General features: G+C 60.7%; 1 protein-coding gene across 1 annotated transcript in view; it reads right to left on the reverse strand.

Moving 5' to 3' along the window:
• Positions 1-585: 585 nt before the first annotated feature.
• The window catches only part of LOC133237974 (lipase maturation factor 1-like), a 35,491-nt gene continuing 17,151 nt past the window's right edge, over positions 586-18,925 (reverse strand). Inside the window, exons 10-15 of the mRNA XM_061400502.1 lie at positions 16,808-16,975; positions 6,898-7,081; positions 6,299-6,452; positions 5,969-6,152; positions 5,298-5,410; positions 586-4,984 (exon numbers count right to left, since the gene is read on the reverse strand). Of these exons, the coding sequence (XP_061256486.1) occupies positions 4,810-4,984; positions 5,298-5,410; positions 5,969-6,152; positions 6,299-6,452; positions 6,898-7,081; positions 16,808-16,975 (978 nt within the window). The 3' untranslated portion in view covers positions 586-4,809. The remainder of the gene's footprint in view (positions 4,985-5,297; positions 5,411-5,968; positions 6,153-6,298; positions 6,453-6,897; positions 7,082-16,807; positions 16,976-18,925) is intronic.

The following is an 18,925-nucleotide window of genomic DNA, read 5'->3' on the forward strand; positions in this document are numbered from 1 at the left end:
CTTTCCAATTTCAAAGCCTTTTAATTATTTTTCTTGACTAATTGCTCTGGCTCAATCTCCAGTGCAGTGCTGAATAGCAGTGGTGCAAATGGGCGTCCTTGTCTCGGTGTTGATCACAGAGGTAAAGTTTACAGTCTCTCACCATTGAGGATGACATTAGCTGTGGGGTTTTTCATGAATGTTTGTTATGTGTGGAAGTGCCCTTCTCTTCCTAGTTTTCTGAGTGGTTTTATCATGAGAGCAAATGACTTTCTTACATCAACTGAAAGACTTTTTTTTTTCTGCACCTATATTCTGTTACTAGAGAAGGAAATGGCAATCCACTCCAGTATTCTTGCCTGGAGAATCTCATGGACAGAGGAGCCTGGCAGGCTACAGTCCATGGGGTTGCAAAGAGTCAGACACGACACGGTGACTAAACCACCACCACCACATTGCTAATGTGGTGTATTACATTGATTGATTTTCTTACGTTGAACCACTCTGGCATTTCTGGGGAAAATCCCACTCAGTCATGGCATATAATTCTCTTAATATGCTGATAGACTTGTTTTGCTAGTATTTTGTTGAGGATTTTTGTTATAAATAATTCTGATAACAGAATTATCTCTGTTCATAAAGGATACTGGTGTCTTTGTCTGTCTTTGTTACCAGGGTAATACTGCCCTTATAAGATGAGATAGGAAGTGTTCCCTCCTTTTCTGATTTTTTTGGGAAAGAGTTTGGGAGGGATTTGTGTTAACTTTTCTTTGAATTCTTGGGAGAATTCTGTAACAAAGCCATCTGCTTCAGTCTTTTTCTCTGCTGGGAAGTTTGATTACTGATTCAATCTTATGTGCAAGAGATCTCTTCAATTTCCTTTTTCTTCTTGAGCGTTTTATGTCTTTAGGAATTTGTGTCGTCTAGGTTACCTGATTTGTTGGGCACATTTGTTCATACTGTTCTCTTGTGGTCCTTTTTATGTCTGTGATGCAGATAGTAATGTCCCACTTAGCTTTTTTGATTTTAGTTGTTTGTATCTTCTCTTTTCGTCAGTAAAAGCTACTGTTTTGTCAATTCTGTTGATTATTTTAGGAACTTTAAAGGTTAAGTTTTCTGAAATGTGAGTTCCACCTTTGGAACTGAGTCCCTGAGCGCAAAGGTCCATGGTGTCCTCAGGCCACAGGATATAGGGTGGGAGTGGACCTTGGGGACAGGTTGTCATGATGCTGAGCAAGGGAACCTCTCGGCAGAGGGACACAAGTAGCCTTCTGGGAATTCAAGCGTCCTTCGTACCAGAGTCTGTTCACTTCTGAAAGGGGTGTTGACCCAGCGTGCTGGCGGTGTGGGGGCGAGGGGCGCTGGGAGTGACAAACAGGCTGATAAAACTCAGGCAAAAGGCTGCCTCCTAGTCCCTGCGTGTGAGCACCTCAGTCCCTGCCTCTGGCGTTTGCTGTGTTAAGAGGAGACCACGGTCTAACTCATGAAGCCCTGCAAGCGCAGCCACTGTGTGAGGGTCCTCAGCTGTGCTTAGAAATCGGGGGAACAGTTAGAAAGACAGTAAGTGTGCAGCCTGAGGAGAAGACGGAAGGCAGACCTGGAAAAGGTGGCAGGAAGGAAGAGCACGCGTGCGGGTGAGACAGAGAGCAGGACAGCTGACCTGAGAAGCCGGAGCGGCTGCTGAGAACAGGGGCGAGTCGGGGCGAGCAGGCCTCAGCCCCTGGGTGGCCTCGAGCGGGGCAGTCGAGACAGGTAGCCAGGCACTCAGGGCCGCTCAGGCTTCCACGTCTCCATGGGCCATTCTAAAAACTGACAGCCTCAGGAGATGGTCCTGCCCCTGAGGGGCCACAGGCCAGTGTTTGCCGACCCTGTCCCTCCAGAGCCGGCAGCCTAAGAGCGCGGCACGTCGGGCCATCCCTGCGTGGATGCGGAAGCCTGGGCAGAGGAGGGCTGGATCTGAAGGGTGGGCGTGGCCTCAGCGTTTATCATCTCCGAGACAGACCTTCTGGCAAAGGGATGATGCCCAGAGCCCCTTTGATGGAGGCAGGCTCTCACACACCCTGCTCATGGGGACAGGAGCTGTGCTGAGCCTTTTGCTCCGTCCTCAAGCAAGAGGGAGGCAGTGGGTCCTCCCTGAGACAGGCCCCCAGCTGAGCCCCCAGCCAGACTCAGTGGGTCACCTGAGCTTAGCTGCTGCTTGGTGACCGGAGGCCCAAGTCCTGTCTTGGAGCAAGAGGGCCGAGTGCAGGGCCCTCGAGTTGGAGAGTTGTGGGGAGGTGTGGGGCTGGGCCTGGGCGTTGCAACCATCACCCCATTCAGACTGAGGCAGCCACAGGGGCAGAGCGCTTTGCAGGGGAGAAGCCCCCAGATGGGGTGGGGGTCTCATCGAGGGCCAGCCTGTCAGGCAGAGGTTTCCATAAGGCAGCAGCTCAAGAGAGCGGGTGGGAAGAACTGACCTTAAATTTCCAGTCCCCTAGAGGGTCAACGCCCAGGCCACACTCTGCTCACCTCTCTTGCGAGCAGGCCACCCCTTCCTGTGTTGGGAGAATACCTCTGCCCCTGCCTTGAGCGGACTCCTGGTTTTAGAAGGTGAACCTAGGACCCTGTGCAACAGCCTGTACCTGACAGAAATTCAGTTCCCAACCTGCAGCTGAGCTTCTTGTTGAGGAGGGTGGATCCTTACCCACCAGGACCCCCAGCACTCAGTCGCCTGTCCCAGGAGGGGTGAACCAAGCCCCCACCTCGTGTCCCTGCCCCCCGACCTCCCCACCAACAGCTGACTGTCCTGACACTGGACAGAGGCAGCTTCGGTTGGAGCAGACACGCGCGTCTGGGCCTTTCTCTTGCATCAGGTCAACAGTGTATCCAGCACTGGGGGGCCAGCGTGAGCCCCCGCCAACCCGTGTGTGACCAGGAGCAGCTGGAGTCGAGCAAAGGCAGGAGAGGTGGCCCTGAGTGTCGTGAGCACTGTGAGCTCCCAGTGCAAAGGCCCTGTGGCCCCACGTGGCTGGTGGGCGAGCAGGATGAGAGGACGCAGGGGAGGGCAAGGTGTTGGGTGGAGACCCCAGGTTCAGGCTCAGGGAGGTGGGCCATGGGAGGGCTCTGCAGGAGGGTGGGCTCTGACTGTCCTCGACAGGAGGGTGTGGGCCTCAGGACAGGCTCTGAAGGTCGGGCTGGGGCCGCTTCTGACCAGTGGGGACCCCTCAGGGACCCGAGCCTCTGGAGGCACGGGCAGGTCTGATGGGCCTTGATTTGTTAGTGGGCCATGCGCCCACCCTGATTGCACCTGGGATGTCCCCAGGGGCGAGAGCACGCCACCGGGTTCCTGGGCCACCTTCCTGCTAGCACTCCTGTCCGTGGCTCTACCCACGGCTCCGCCCAGCCTGCAGGTCTGAGACCACCGTCTGTGTGTGTCCTAAGAGGTCCCAGGGGTCCTGGGCCCAGCATGTCTGGACTGAAGCCGAGAGAAGAGCCCACACCGGGGATCCGAGTCCCGACGGCTCCCCGGCCGATCCCTGGGTGGCGCTGAGCCCAGAGTGTGGTGGGCAGGGCTGGCAGGCCGGGGACCCACCACGGCTCCTGGCAAGGAGGCCACCTGTGGTTCTGGGGCCAGGGGGCCACCCCGAGCCAAGACACAGTGTCTCTTCAGGCCCCCTGCCCGTCCTGGGCCCCACAGGGGCACCCCTGGTGCTCCCACCCACTGGCAGTGTCCCCAGGACAGCCCCCCGGGAAGGGCCCAGGCACGGCGGGCCAGCGGTAGCTCCATGCAGCCATCGTGGGCAGACGTGCTGGCTCCAGGCTCGGTGTCTGAGGCCCCATCTGTCCCGTGGTAGACACAGGGCGCCTGTTTGCCTGCGAGCAGAACACGGCCTCTCTGTTGGCACCTGGGCCGGCTGGCCCCCAGGCAGGCGGGGGGGCTCTGCACAGACTCACGCTTGTGCCCACCTCAGTCTGGTCTCCTGGCCTAGACCAGCTTGTTCTCGTGGGGACCCTCCACATTGCGGCAGGCGCCGTGGATGACTGGGGGGGCAGGTGTCCACTCACCGCTGACGTCAGGTTGTGGAGGTTCTGGGCTGCAGCCCAGGAGGGTCACCAAGCAACAAACCATTAATCCAGTTCCACCTGAAGTGAGCAGGCCACAGAGCGGCTGCCCTGGGGACCCCGCACCCCAGCGTCCGGGCCGGGGCTGACCGCTCTGCTGTGCCCCCCTGCCGGGTCAGGGTCAGGGAGCAGGAGGCTCCAGCGTGAGATGGGGCACGTGGTCACAGGTGGGGGAGGACCTCGATCAGGGTTGGTGGGGGTAGCCCACCCAAGGAGGACAGAGGCCCTGTCTACACCCTTGGGCATTGGTCACTGCAGGGGAGAGTGGGTGCAGGGGTGTGTGGGCTCTGAGGGGAGCCCCAGCTTCTCCCACACAGGCACCTCCTGCATGCAGTGGGGACCTACTCGGGAGCAGAAAGGAGGGGCAGGGTTTTCTCCTGGCCACACTGGCACACAACACGCTGGGCCGAGGACCAGCCCACTGGTGCCAAGGACCCAGTGTGGGTGCTGCAGGCACGGCTGGGGGCAGAGGCTATGCGGGCAGCACTGGGACGCCAGTGCCCGGGGCCTGCTGACTGGGAGCGCAGCCAGGGAGGGGGCCTCAGGACCCCCTGGTGAGCAGCAACGTGGGGCCCAGGCAGACGAGGAAGCGTGGACCCCATCCGGGCCAGCAGCCCCTCCTCTCTCTCCAGCCCTGCTTCCCACACGTCCTTGTGGACGGAGATCCCCACTCAGAGCAACCAGCCACTGTCTTCCTGCTTTATTTCCTGCCACGAGCCCTGGCCGCCTCTACTCGGGTTCCAGGTACGGCCACTCCCGGGACGTGAAGTAGCCCCTCAGGTCCTGGCGGCTGAGCGGGGGGAAGTAGGGGCCGAGCCGCCTGCGGATCCACCACTTGCCCTCGGCCGCGTGCCTGCCCCCGGGGCGGCTGAACTTGTATCTGTAGTGCTCTCCTCGGACCCACCTGCAAGGCGAGGGCAGCGGGCAGCCTCGGCCCCTGGACGGCCCTGGGCACAGAGCTGGGCTGTGCCCGGCCAGGAGCAGCCAGAGGCCCAGCCCGTGATGGCGGGCAGCGGGGCTCGGGAGCAGAAGGGCCAAGCTTCAGGGCCTGTGGACTGAGCCCGCGGTCCTCAGTGGGTATGTGGGGCCTCGGGACTGCTGTGTCCAGGCCTGGTTCTGGGCCAGGCCGGTCCCCAGGGCAGAGCTCTGCATTTAGGGGAGAACCCCTGAGGGGCGGCCGAGGCTGCAGCGGGGCCTGTCTGGCAGGGGCATCTCACCTGGGGGGGTCCCGGCCCTCAAAGGGGTTGCGGGCCAGCAGGGACAGGGCCTGCGCGTCGTTGGCCAGGAGCTTGCCCGCCAGGTGGATGATCCACTCGTTGTGCTCGTAGGTCTGGGGGTGAGGAGAGGACGGGGCACTCGGGGTGCACACAGCTGAGAGCCCCCACGTGTGTGCACCCCGCCCCTCCCTCCTGACGGCTGCCAGCCTTCAGGCTGCCGGCCTGGGGGCCCTGGCGCAGCACGCTTGGCAGTCAGCTCTCCTGGGTGGGCTTTCCTGGGGGCCAGGACCCCGTGCTGTGGGTCCTTCCTGTTCTCGCCGCCTGCTTGCTCTCCTGGGCGCCTCCCCACTGTCCTGTCCTCGGAGACCTGGGTGGAGTGGGGCCAGGCCTGGCTTTGTCATTGGCAGGACCAGGGGTCCCAGACACGTGACTGAGCCTCCCAGAGGCTGTCGTCCTGGGCGGGGGTCACAGTCCTGCCGGTTTGCTCGGGTCTGAGCGAAGGTTCCGCGGATGCTGGCTGCCCCGCCGCTGGCCATGCCTGCCTTGTCTGCTCTGGGGGAAGCACTCTGAGAAGCCGACAGGGAGGCCCGGCCCTGGGCACCCACAGAGCCCCAGCACAGACTCCCTTACCTCATCCTGTGTCTGCGGGGCCTCCCCGCCGAGGGCCTCACCTGGAAAGCCGCGAACCACATGAGCCAGTCCAGGCGGTGGTGGTACGGCGAGATGAGGCAGGGGCGCCGCCTCGGGTCCCCAGGCTTGCACTTGAATTCGTAGTCCTCCCAGGCGGAGTCGGGCGCACTGGCGTTGGCGCTGGCTGTGCCCTGCAGGATGACCTCCGTGCGCTCCCTGGTGATGCTGGCAGGGACGGGGAGGGGCTGAGTCAGGGCTGAGCCTCCCCACCCTGACCCCCGACCCGAGCAGGCCACGGTAAGGCTGAGGATGCAGGCGGGGGCTGGCCGCATGTGCGCGTCTCCCCCGGGGTCTCAGTGGCCCTGAGGTACCTGCCAAAGGCTCCGTACGTGTTGACGATCCGGAGGGGGTTGAAGGAGCTGTTCATGACCTGCCGGGGGCTCAGCAAGTTGAGGACCACCGGGATGCTGAGCCAGGCTACCAGAATGCCCAGCGCCAGGTTGACCGTGCCCCGTGCCACGCTGCCTGCTGGGAGGGGGCACAATGGGTGGGCTGTGGCCCCCAGGCCTGGCCTCTCTGCGGCCCCTTGGGCCCACGGAGACCAAAAGAGGTGCAGCTGGTCCCTTGGGGAGTCTGGGAAGGGCTCCCACCACGTGCAGCCCCTTCTCCCTAAGCCTAGGATACCTTCCAGGCTGATGAGGAAACACAGCCGCTCCTCTCAGCCCTCCTCCAGCCCCCAAGCTGTCCCAAGACCTGGGCTGGAGCACCTGAGGTCACTGTGCCGGGGACCAGGACACACCGTCCATACCATGCAGGCGAGTGACCCTGCCCAGGCGTGGAGACACTGCTCTATCTCCCAGGCCACTGGGTTGGGCATGGGGCTGGGTGCCATAGCCTCAGGGGTTGATTGGCACCAGACACGGAGACCACCTGGACTCCCCAGCCACGCCCGCCTTCCAGTGTCACCCACCGCGTGTCCGCGGGACCCCGGCCCCTCGGGTCTCCTCCTCCTGAATCTTCAGGACTTGGTCCTTGAGGCGGCCAGGGCCTGAGGGAAACAGGCCGCCCAGGGTGGCATCATCGAAGCAGGCGAGGCTGGGCACGATGGTCAGCCAGTTCAGGAAGCTCAGGTTCCCGCTGATGATGAGGACCACCTGTGGGGAGACAGGCTCCAGCCACTGCACCTCACGAGCTGTGGTGACGCACGGGCCCGGGTCGCGCCCTTCCCGAAGCCTGTGCTGATCCCAGGTGCCCAGCCCCCTACCCCACCCAGGCCGCTTGCCCTGCCTCCCTCAGACTGGCCCAGGGATGCCCATGTCCCAAACGACCTCAGAGGTGGGCTCTGCCCTGCGCCTCTGGTGAGACCCCTCCTGCTGACCCTGAGTCTGGCCTTTGCCCCCGTGTGGAGGCTGCTGGGGTTCTCAGCTTCACAGCCGGGAAAGGACAAATCTGTGTCTGTGGCAGCTGTCACTGTGACCAGTGAGCAGCAGGCCCAGCGTGGCTTCGACAGCCAGCCCCGAGGCCCTGCAGCGCGTCCCTCCCTGGGACGGGGTCTGGATGGGGCTCCTGCTGCTCCCCTGGACCAGGACTGGGGAATGCGCTGGTGCCTGCGCCTGTGCCAGCCCGGCTTCCACCACGGAGTGACCAGGCACGAGGCCGGCCCTGGGCCCGAGTCTTCCCCGGGACAGGCAGCCTGCGGGGCAGGCCTGCACCTGGACGCGCCTTAGCTGGACCTGTCTTCGTGAACCTCCCAGTGCTATCTGCCGGGTGGCTGCCCGAGAGTCTGGTCACTGCCCGTCTTGAGAAGCCTCCATGGGCCCAGCTGGATCCGGCGAGTGTCCCTGTGAGCCTGGATGACCAGGGTCCAAGAAGCCCACACGTCCTCAGTCCCCGGGGCTTGGCCCTGAGCAGACAACTTGTGAGAACTAAGGCCCCCCGCGTGCGGGACGGAAGGGGCGCCGCTCCCCGGCCCGTCCACGAGTGCTGCCGCCTGCGTCCGGGGGTGCCTCCCAGCCAGAAGCTCCACAGGGTCCCTTCTGGTGACCGCATGTCTGTCAGCTGTTCTAGAGACTCAAAGTGGCACATTCTACTTGATGCAGGCCTGGCTGTCAAGGGTGTGGCCGGGAGTGGGGTGGTCTTCACTCAAGGCAGAAGAGGCTGCAGGGTCATGCCCGCCCGTGTGCCCGGAAGGCGCCTCTGAGCACAGGGCCCCAGGGCCCCAGGCCAACTGCACACAGAGCTTCTGGGTCCCTACAGGAGTGACAGACACAGGGGAGGAGGCTCCAGGTGACTCAGCAGGGGGCTGGCTGGAGGCCAGGGAGGGTGAGGGGAGCACCCGGACACCCCAGGGCCTCGCTGAGTGCAGGTCCTGGCAGAGACTTTCATTATTTGGTTTTCAAAGAGGTGACATTTTCCACTTTCAGGAAGTCCAAGTTACACTTTTAAAAAACTTTACAATTTTGCTTTTTGCGTCCCATCTAAGAAATCTCTTCTTCATTCAGAGATACAAAGATCTAAAAATTTTCCAGGTCTGGCTATTATGTTTAGGTCTCGGATCTATTTCAAATTAGCTTTCTGGGGAAGGTGTGAGATAAGGGTCACACTGGCTCTGCTTTGGTCCAGGCTCTGCCCCTGGGGGTGGTGGGGCTCAGACCTGCAAGGAAGCAGGGGCTCTGGAACGACGGGGGTCCCAGGTGTGGGCGGTCCATGCGGCGGTGTCTACAGGGAGACTGCCTCAAACACCACCTCAGAAAAGGGGAAACGACACCAGGAGCCGCAGGTCAGCAAGGTAGAAGGAAACGGGGATCAGTGACAAGAGACCCTCAGTGACAGCAGACCCGCAGTGACCACAGCACAGTCGCCATGGTGATGAGAAGAGTAAGGAGTACTTCATCAAGTTCAGCTGTCCAACCAGATGGTCACATTTCTGCAGAGCAGTCAGACCCGGACCAGCCAACAGCCCCCAAGTAGCAGAGTGGCCAAGTGCCCACCCAGGTCGTTTGCGTGCGTATCTGCCGCCCATGGCCTCCTCTGCTTCATGGGTCAGGGTTGAGTGGGGTGTTGAGGGAGGAGGTGAGACCACAGGCCCAGGCCGGAGCTGTGCGGCCAGGTGAGGCTCAGCTGATACCCACTCCTTGATTTATCGTTAAAGCTGCGTCTCCATCCTGGTGACCAGGGAGAACATGTGGTCACAGACACCAGCCTGACCCAGGTCTAGCGAGGAGCTGGGTTTTTGACCAGTCAGTTTCATGGACCATATGGGGTTTCACAGAGTGTGATGTGAGATGTGGAGTCACAGCTCTCCCTGGATTACTTTGGGATTTTTTGGCTGTGCTGCACAGAGGGGGAATCCTACTCCCCCAACTAGGGATCGAACCCATGCCCCCTGCAGTGGAAGTGCGGAATCCGAACCACTGGCCCACCAGGGAGGTCTCTCCCTGCATTACTCTGGAAAGCTAGTTTTCCTGGTTCTGAGCCTAAAAATAATTTCTATGTTTCACTGTCTAGGATGTTAACAAACCCTGATGCCCAAAGTGGCCCCACTTGCGCCTGCCCTAGTCTGGTGGTCTCTCCCGCAGCCACGCCCAGCCCCTTGAGGTCCCTGGGCCTCTGGTCTTGAGCTGGCAGGGCTGCTCGGGGCTGACGGGGCTTTGCCCTGGGGTTTGCTGAGACCGCAGGATCCTGAGGGTCTGGGCTGAGGTGCCAGCAGGCCCTCCACCACCACGGGGGCAGCAGGGGTCGTGCGGCCTGGGCCCAGCTCCCCCTGGGCAGACCTTGTCTCCAGACCAGCAAGTCCTTAGATGCTCCACTGGTTCCTCTGTGTCAGCACGGGCTTGGGGGGCTGTCCCTTCACCCCTCCTGACAGCCCCGCCAGCGCACTGTGCTTGCGGGTGGGCTGCTCAGCCGGATGGCCGCTCTCTCCGTGGTTCAGCTGTGCAGCACGGCCACTGGCACTGGAGACGGAGGTGGGGACACGCGGGGCCCGGGGCTGCCATCCGGTGCAGCTGTGGGGCCACGTGGGTGGCAAGCCCTCTGCTTACTGCCCAGTTCTTGGCTGAGACGGCCGCCAGAGCTGGGGAGAAGCCCCTGGCGCACTGCAGCCTCCGTCGCGAAGACACCTCTGGGTCTGGCCCTGGGGGCCCTGCCCGTGTTCCACAGCCCTTGAGAAGGTGCGGGGAGCAGCCGGCCCCATCCATTGTCACACTGCCCTCGGGCCTAGTGACTGCTCGGGCCCCGCGGGCAGTGGATAGGCGGCATGTGCTCAGAGCCGCAGGGCTCTGGGAGAAGCCACCAGTCCCACCACTCCAGCCACACTCAAACTGCCCCCGTCACGCTGCGGAGCAGGGCAGCTAGGGGTTTCCTGGAGCCACCCGCCCACGTTCACCCCAGGTGGCCCAAGGGCGGACCTCCCAGGTGTGGCTGGTGCAGCCTGCACCCTCACTGAGCCATAGCCTCGCCTTGCAGCCACATGGGCTCCCGAGACCCCAGAGGCGTCCAGAGAAACCGAGGCAGGATGCTGCTAGCCTGAAGGACCCCGAGGAGTGAGCATTATCTGCTCCTCTGCACCCTCGCATGTACACATGCAACGCTGAAACCCAGACAGGCGAGCAGCAGAAGGAATGATGCTCAGGGAGAATCGTGATCTGGGAGACCGAGTCGGGGCTGTCTGTGATGTGGCGCAGGTGCACGAGGCCCTTTGAGGGAGATGATGCAGCAGAGCCAACAGCTCCTAGACCGACTCCCGGACCAGAGCGGGCGGTGCTCTCGGGCCTGAGGAGGCCTGGGATGAGGGTGCCTGACAGTGTACTGGAGCGAGACCTCAGCCCACACGTGTTCTGGCCATTTCCCATTTCCGAGGATGAGTCAAAAGTAAAACAGTGTAAGCCTTTAGCCTGAAAAATGTTAAAAAATTAGAAGAAAGGAAAGAAAAGTGAGGAAGGCAGCCCAGGGAGGCAGGACACCTGCCAACTGAGCTTGGAGCCCTTCAGTGGTCTCCACTCAGCTCCAGGAATGAGAGGGAGGTGGGCAGCAGCAGGAACGTGAAGAAGGGTGATCAGGACGCAGGGTCCCTCCTGAGAGCTGAGCTGAGCATGAGGCCTGGCAGTGTCAGGACCCGCCACCCCTACCACGGACGAGGATCGAGAGCAAGGCCCAGGGACACTGGCATCGCCCCCGTTCCCCGCACACTTCCTCTGCCCTGCTGAGCCGAGTTTGCCAAGACCCCACCTCCGCCGCCTCCACCCCAAGAGCAGGGCTGCACCTCAGGGCTGTCTGCCTTATGCTCAGAGGCCACACAAATGACTGCATTTGGAAAAACGAAGATGCCGGGAGCTGGAGGGGCTGGCTCGCCACGTGGGCACACGGCAGGGGGCTCAGGAACCGAGAGCTGCAGTCCCGCCTCGGTTCCCTCGGCCACGGAGCTCGGAGGATGGGGCCTCCTCTGTGAGGCCGGGGTAAGTGCTTGACCCACCCAGGGCGTGTCCTCACTGACCTTACTCGGGTCTGGAAGACCCCTGAGTCCTGGGAACTCATGTGGAGAGACATTGTGTGTCCAGGAGGCTCACAAAGCGATTTGTAAGGGAATCAGCGGCTGTCAGGAGAGAATCCGCAACACTGGCGTCCAGCAGTGACTGAAAGGTAACAGCCTGGAAGTGCTGAGTAGCCTGAAGGCACAGGCAGAGAAAAAACCTGCCCGGGGCAGAGTCAGAAGCCAGAACGGGCTGAAGCCGGTGGCTAAGAATGTGAAAACAGCTACTGTCAAAGATTAAGGGGCTTAAGACAGTCCTAAGTAAGAGAAATATGAAAATGCCAAAGAACTGGGCGGTAACTCGAGAGTTTAAAAAGTAACATATAAAACAATTCACTGGATAGGCTTTTGACAAAACTGACACTGTAGAAGAAGGAGTTGGTGAATCTGAGCCAGGACCACAGGAGCTCTGTGAAGTGAGGCACTGGGAGAAGTGGACCCGAGCAGGGCCTGGGGGACACAGCCAAGCAGCCTGGCAGACTAGTGACCTAAACCCCGGGAGGGGAGGGGCGCAGAGGAACATGAAGAGACTTCTCAGTGATGAGAACTACATACAGATCACGGAAGCCTAGGAAATCTCAAAACAGGATAAACTCGAAGAAAACCACACCCAAGGCACACTGAATCAACATGCTGAAAAACTGAAAAAATCACAGAGGCTGCCAGAGGGGAGGAGTCATGGCCAGAGGGGTGGGGCTCAGGGCCCCCAGACTCCCCAGGAGAGACCCCAGAGGGCTGAAGGGAAGTCACTTGCCAGCAGCCTCTGCTAAGAAATGTTAGAAAACTACGGGACACAAAGGGAAAGTGGGCGAGCAGGACGCGCACGCCGGCAGGCAGGGGCCGGACACGGCAGCCTGTGGGCTGCTTAAATGAGGCAGTTGCGCAGCGTGGTCGCAGCTGCTGGAGTGACGGCTGCAAAGCTTTAACAGTGACTGCGAACTTGTGGTTGTGACGAGAAGACCCCACATGCCCAGCAGGGTTCCCTGGGGGCCTTTCTTCCCCTCATTTCTGTTCCAAGCCAGTTATTTCCCATTCGGGATGAGAGCCATCGGAGGGGCCCTGGGTGCCTCTGGACCCATGAGGGCCACGGCCCTGCATGGGCGCAAGGCTTCAGCTGGCGTGGCTCCCACAGCGATGACGCTGCACATGCCCCCCCAGCTTTGGTCTGGGACCCCATCGTCTCACTGGCTGTAACCCAAGCCCTCCTGGAGAGACAGACACCAGGCCACCCCTGGGGGCCATAGTCTCTCCCAGCCGATCATGGCAAACATGGCTGGTCTGACTGCAGCCGTTGGGGGCCAAGGAAGCACCACAGGGAGGGGTCGAGTGGCTCAGCACAGGTGGGGCTGGGACCCCTGGAGTCAGCTCAGGCCCTGTGTTTTCTGAGGGGGGCTTCTCCATCTTTGAATGGCCCCACCAGTGTGAGCCCTGGCACTCCTAGCCAGAGCTGTGGGGGCCACAGGCCTGGGGCCATGCAGCCTTCCGAGGTCTGGGGCAGTGCGTCCACTCGGTGCCTTGGCCTTGCTGGCTCGGTCTTTGAGTTCTGTGTCCTGAGGAGGCTTTGCTGGTTGGCCTCAGCCTTCTGCCCAGTGACCTCGGTGTCCCGGCTGCAGACTCAGCTGTAGGAGTTACAGTATGGGGCCAGCGCCAGGGTGGTCCTTTCTTCTGACAGCTGTAGGAGGGCCAGGGCCACAAGCTGCCCCCACGACAGCCGGCGTCTGGCTAGCCTGCCCTGGGCGTGGTCCTCCGGCCACTGGCTCAGGCTCCCCAGCTTTGGAGCCCAGGAGATGAGGACACTCCCTCATTGGCACGGCCACCTGAGTGGCTGTGACCGTCTGGATGTGGCAGGAGGGGCTCTTGTTGGGGGGGTGAGGCAGGGTCCCAGGTGCTGGTCCACAGGCCACAACCAAGAATGCCCTGGCCCGGCAAGTTCCTGAGGCCCCGCAGTTTCGGCAGGCTAAGTCTGTGTGTGGCCCTAACGACCTCTGAGCAATGCCTAGCTTTCCCATCCCAGTCCTGCCTCAGTGGGTCCCCTGGGCCCAGAGACACCCCTCCCTGTCACTTCACTGTGTGCCCAGCTGGGGGGTCTGACCCAGAGAATGAGGTTCACCAGAGCGTTTGGGGATGGAGGCCTGTTTCTAACATGGCAGCGGGAGCCCCAAGGACTCAGGAGGCTGTCGTGGCACCCCTGTCCAGCACACGCTGGCCATGACCCCGTGCCAGGGGCCAGTGGGAAGATGAACTGTGAGGTGTGACCTTGGGCCCAGGAGTTGCCCCTCAAGGAGGGGTGGGTGCTCGTGGGTGATATTCTGTGGCCAGAAGCCCCGGGCAGTTGCACTGTTACCCCAGCTGTGGAGAGGTCACTCAGGCTGGTGGGGGCAGCTCTCTGTGCCCAAAGCTGTAGTGATGTTCCCACAGCGATGTTCCTTGGGCTGTGGCTGATGTCATGGAGTTTAGAAAAAGCCGGACGTGGTGGGAGGTAGGGACGGGAGTCTGGGATGTAACTTTGCGTGGACCAGGAGCCACGGGCCTGGTTCACGTCGGGATAGCAGGTCCTGCTGGGCCCACAGCAAAAGCTGACCACTGGCCCTGCAGGGTCTCTCCTTGGCAGAGCATGGGGGTCCGAGGTCGAGGTGGTGCGCCTCCCCATGTAGACAACAGGCTGTCTCTGGAGAACTCGCAGAACCTTCCGGAACAGCTGTGCAAACTGAGCGTGGGAGGAGGTGCGAGTGCTCACATCCTCAGCCCTCTCCTGGGGAACAAACGGAAACAAACAGAGCCAGGGACCCTCGGGGTTGCGGGTGTGGAGACAGAGCAACATGCAAACCCACAGCACCCAGTGCCATGCCTGCAGAGGGCCGTGTTCCCGGGAGGCGGGCTTGCAGAGCCGGGGGCCATTCATCCTCTCTGCTCTGGAGAGCTGAGGCCTGGCCCCAGGAGGGCAACAGAGCAAGCCTCAGAGAAGAGCCGCAGCCTGGGCCTGTCCTGGGCACCATGTGGATGGGGGAATATGACGTTGGGACATGCCTGGACCGAGGCTCCCAGGGCCTTGGGGGACGGAAGGCGAGTGCATGGCTGGCCTTTGAGAGTGACGTCCAGGGCCACAAGTTGGCCTGATCTTTCAGGGTCCAGCTCTGGCTCTTCTCTGCCCAGTGTCCGTGTGCCACCACCGTCTACCACTGTCCACCCGGGCAGCAGACCCAGAGCTGGGTGGAGAACCAGCCATGTGGCCTGGGAGCCACCTACCCCTGAGCCCCCCAAGTCTGCATGGCCCCCACGGTGGAGGTGCCAGCACCCTGGCCCAGGACACACTCAGCCAGGCCAGTCCAGTTAGAGGGTCCTCATCCTAAAATGCCATGAGACATCACGTGCACTGGGAACAAACAAAGGCATTTTGAGGCTTCTGGGTCAAATGTCAACATAAATACCTTCCCAAATCCTATTTTCTTCTTTTTTTTTTTTTTTCCAAATCCTATTTTCAAGTAGCTAAACCCGTCTACCTGCACCAGTAACCCAAACTTCCTTCAATTATTTTTTTGTGACATGGCCATTTGCTTTTGCTTACCGCTTGCCAGAGCTGGGCTCAGATTTCTGGACAGAAACTAGTCAGTGAAGCCTGAGGGATGCCCGGAGGGCCCCTGCCACGTTTACAGCCCTGAGAGGGTTCCAGTGGTCCCAGGCTGGTGAAAGCAGCTGAAGCAGCAACTCATCAATGCCCCCACAGCCTCAAGAGCGATTCACGGTCACCCTGGTGACCATGCAGGCTGAGCAGACCCAGGTGCCCGTGGAGGCTGTGCTCCAGGCAGGTCCTCCGAGTTGCCTCGGGAGCAGGATCCATGTTCTTCATCGCCAGAGCAAAGGGGAGCCAGCAGTTGGGCATCCTGTGCCAGTGGAGGACCGTCCAGTGTGAGGCTGTGTCTGTGCTGCTGGACCTCAAGGGTGCTTGAGCCTTTGCCTGAGCTGAAGTGTGTGCACGGCAGGGACGTGGAGGAGCACCCCTGGGCTCCTGGGGGTGTCCCTCCTCAGAGGCTGTTGGGAGGAAGGGTCACCGGCCAGCCAGGGTTTTGCCCTAGAGTCAAGTCCGGAAGAAGCTGTGGTGCATCCAGACAGTGAAATATCAGTCAGCAGTAAGAGATGAGCTCTCTACCCACAGAAGGACACAAGCAACCTCAGCTGCACGTCACTAAGTAGAGATGCCAGTCTGTAAGGGCCAGTCTGTACTCTTAGCTCAGTTTTTCTGTAAATCTAACACTGTTCTTAAAAAGACGGTTGATTAAAAGCAAAGTAGAGCTTAAAATACTGGCAGCCAAAGCAGGTGGGTAGGGGAGACCATGACGGCACATTGAAGCCACAGGACCATCGTGGCGGCAAGGACAGGGATTCAGCGTGTGCTCGCCTGAAACAGTATACTTGGTAATTAGGAGAGGGAAAATAGCAGAATGAGAAACCCTCAGAGGAGAGCTAAACAAGGGCAAAGAGAAAACAAAGCTTTGGAAATAAATGCACCTGCTGAAGTACAGGAACTTTTCATTGAACGAGCATGAGGCTGGTTGGAAAAGAATCTGCTCTGAGCATCATGAGTGACAACTCCCAAGAAAGGACACAAATCCAGACTGCAAAATAGGAGACTACCACACTTGTTCTTTGACCAGGACGTCTAAAAGCAGATAAAACGGACAAATTCCAAGGAAAATGTTTGCCATTAAAAAACCTACAGAAAACAGAGACCCTTAATGTTCAGCAGCCACGAAAGGTTGTCAGTGGCCACACAGACCCGGCTCCGCCCACCACCCCCTGCCCCGGCCGAGTGGAGATGTCGGAGCAACAGTTCCGTCTTGTCTGCGAGGGTGAGAGTGAGACCCAGAGCAGAGCCAGACACGGCCAGTGTGGACGGAAAACCACTGAAGAACCTCACTGACAGTGCGAAAAACCCAGACAAAACGGTAGCAAGTGTACCCAGCAACGTGTTGGCATGTACGCAGCACGACTGAGTTTGATTCATTCTAGGAAGGTAACTGACTGTGGCTGCATTTTTGCTAAACCTCACCCACTCATGACTAAAAATACCCAAAACAAAAAACACAAAACTTCTAGTAAACAAGAAACAAGAGAACTTGGTAGAAGCAGGCATAGTAAACAACCAACCAAGCCGCAGGCTCCCTCCTGGTGTGGGGCCCCTCCCCCGCTGGCACCACGGAGCCCACGTCTGGGGCAGCTCGACACAGGCCCCATGCCAAGGAGCGGGAAGATGGGGGCACGGTTCGCGGGGCGACGGGGGCCCTGCAGGTCCACCCCCACAGGTGCGGCAGACGGGATGTGGGAGCTCAGGTTCTCCGTGGGCGCGGCTGCTCACCTGGAACAGGACCTGCAGGGCCCCGTGGACGATGCACATCCGCCGTCCGAGGAAGATGAAGAAGGGCACCACCAGCTCCAGGAAGTGGTTGCTGAGGGTCTCGAAGCGGTGGAACCACCACGGGGAGCGGTGCAGGAAGTAGGCCACAGGGTTGGGCACCGGTTGTGTCTGTGGGCGAGGGAGGCCCTGAGCTGTGCCTGGAGGCCCCCGGGGACCCGCCCCCTGCACCCTACCCTGTGCGCCCCCTGGCGGCCCTGCCGGAGAGGCACCCCCTCCAGCAGCTCACGCGGCCGAGTTGGCACTCCTAGACTTCCCGTACTTCTGACGCCGACCCCTCAGGGACCCCCGAGGGCCCTGGTGACCAGGTGCTCAGAGACGGGGCGGGGGGCACTTGTGCTCACAGCGCTGAGCTGCTCGGGCGCTGGCAAACCCCCATGAAGGGATGGGGTGTGGGGAGGAGGCGGGATGGCGGGAGCTCACACGTGGAGTTCCTCTCCGAGGACATGCAGGCTGGGGGCGCAGGGTCCCGGCCCCATGTGTGTGTTCCTGGGAATGGCCTCCACATGTGTGCGGGGTGGGCGGGCGCGGCAGGTCCCCAAGGCCTGTGTGTTGACTCAGCCGTGGTGCCGGCGCCCAGGGCCCAGCTGACGGGCCCTGTCCTCCCTGCACATGCAGCCGTCCGCAGAGGGGCCAGCTGTGCTGATGCTGTGTGGGGCCGGGGCAGCCGCTGTGGACATCCAGCTGTCTGTGAAGGGCACGGTGCCGGGCGGGACACCAGGCTTCTGCGGCCCCAGACCCAGTGGACCCACAGCCCCACCGACTCGGGGTGCGCCTCTCCGTGTCTGTGCACAGCGGGTCTGACAAGGGCACTGGGGTCTGCTGTGCACTCCCCCTCCGGGGCCCTGTGTCCTTTGCACACACACAGCCCACACGTGCACGCATATAGACAGCATGGCTGCCATCAGCCATCAGAGGAAGTGAGTGTCAGTCAGTCGTGTTCAACTCTTTGCAACCACATGGTCTATATGTCCATGGGATTCTCCAGGCCAGAATACTGGAGTGGGCAGCCTTTCCCTTCTCCAGGGGATCTTCCCCAGGGATTGAACCCAGGTCTCCCGCATTGCAGAGGGAAGGGCTGGGCCAAAGGTAAACGGTACTCATGGTGGTAACTCCCCCTGGACACGGCTTAGAGCCCAGCGAAAGGAAGCACTCTCCTACAGCTGCCAACCATGCGGCCCGTGCACCCTGGCCCTGGGTGTGGCTGCGGCCTGACCCTCTCCCTCCCCGCCATGGGTATGATTCCTCGCGGATTAGCTGTGGACGCTGAGGCGCCTGGTGTGCGGTGGGCACATGGAGATGCCGGTCAGAGTGCGCAGGCCCAGGTGCCTGGAGGGTGTAGTGTCCCGCTGGACACAGGGAGGTGGGGGCTCCAAGTGCGACGCCCCAGGGAAGGGCCACCAACCCCCCTTGGGAGAATGTCTTCCTGCTAACTTCTCAATTGGACATGATTTCCATCTTACAGAGAAGTCGTTGTTTAGTTGCTCAGTCATGTCCAACTCTGTGACCCCATGGACTGTGGCCTGCCAGGCTCCTCTGTCCATGGGATTTCCCAGGCAAGAATACTGGAGTGGATTGCCATTTTCTCCTCCAGGGGATCTTCCCGACCCAGGGATTAAACCTGCATCTCCTGCATTGGCAGGCGGATTCTTTACTGCTCAGCCACCAGGGAAGCCCAGAGAAGTTGCAAGAACAGTAAAGGAACCTGGATGCCCAGCTTCCCAGGTGTCCCTCTTCTTCCAGCCCCTTCCTCCTCGGGTAGTTTTCTGTGCCTCCTAACACTGAGCTGTGATGACCTTGTGTGGGTCTCGTAGGAGCACAGTGGCCATGACGCTCTTCTGCTTGTTGCCGATGACGTCCTGGTCATGAGAGCAGCCGGGGCCTGGGACCCGCCAGCTCCTGCCTCTCTAGCCCCCTTTCTGGGCACCAGGACCCTGACTCTGGGACCCCCAGCTCCTGCCTCTAGCCCCCCGTCTGGGCCCCGGAACCCCGACCCTGGGACCCCCAGCTCCTGCCTCTCTAACCCCCATCTGGGTGCCAGGATCCCGACTCTGGGACCCC

Source organism: Bos javanicus, chromosome 25 (genome assembly GCF_032452875.1).
Source record: "Bos javanicus breed banteng chromosome 25, ARS-OSU_banteng_1.0, whole genome shotgun sequence".
NCBI classification, from domain to species: domain Eukaryota; kingdom Metazoa; phylum Chordata; class Mammalia; order Artiodactyla; family Bovidae; genus Bos; species Bos javanicus.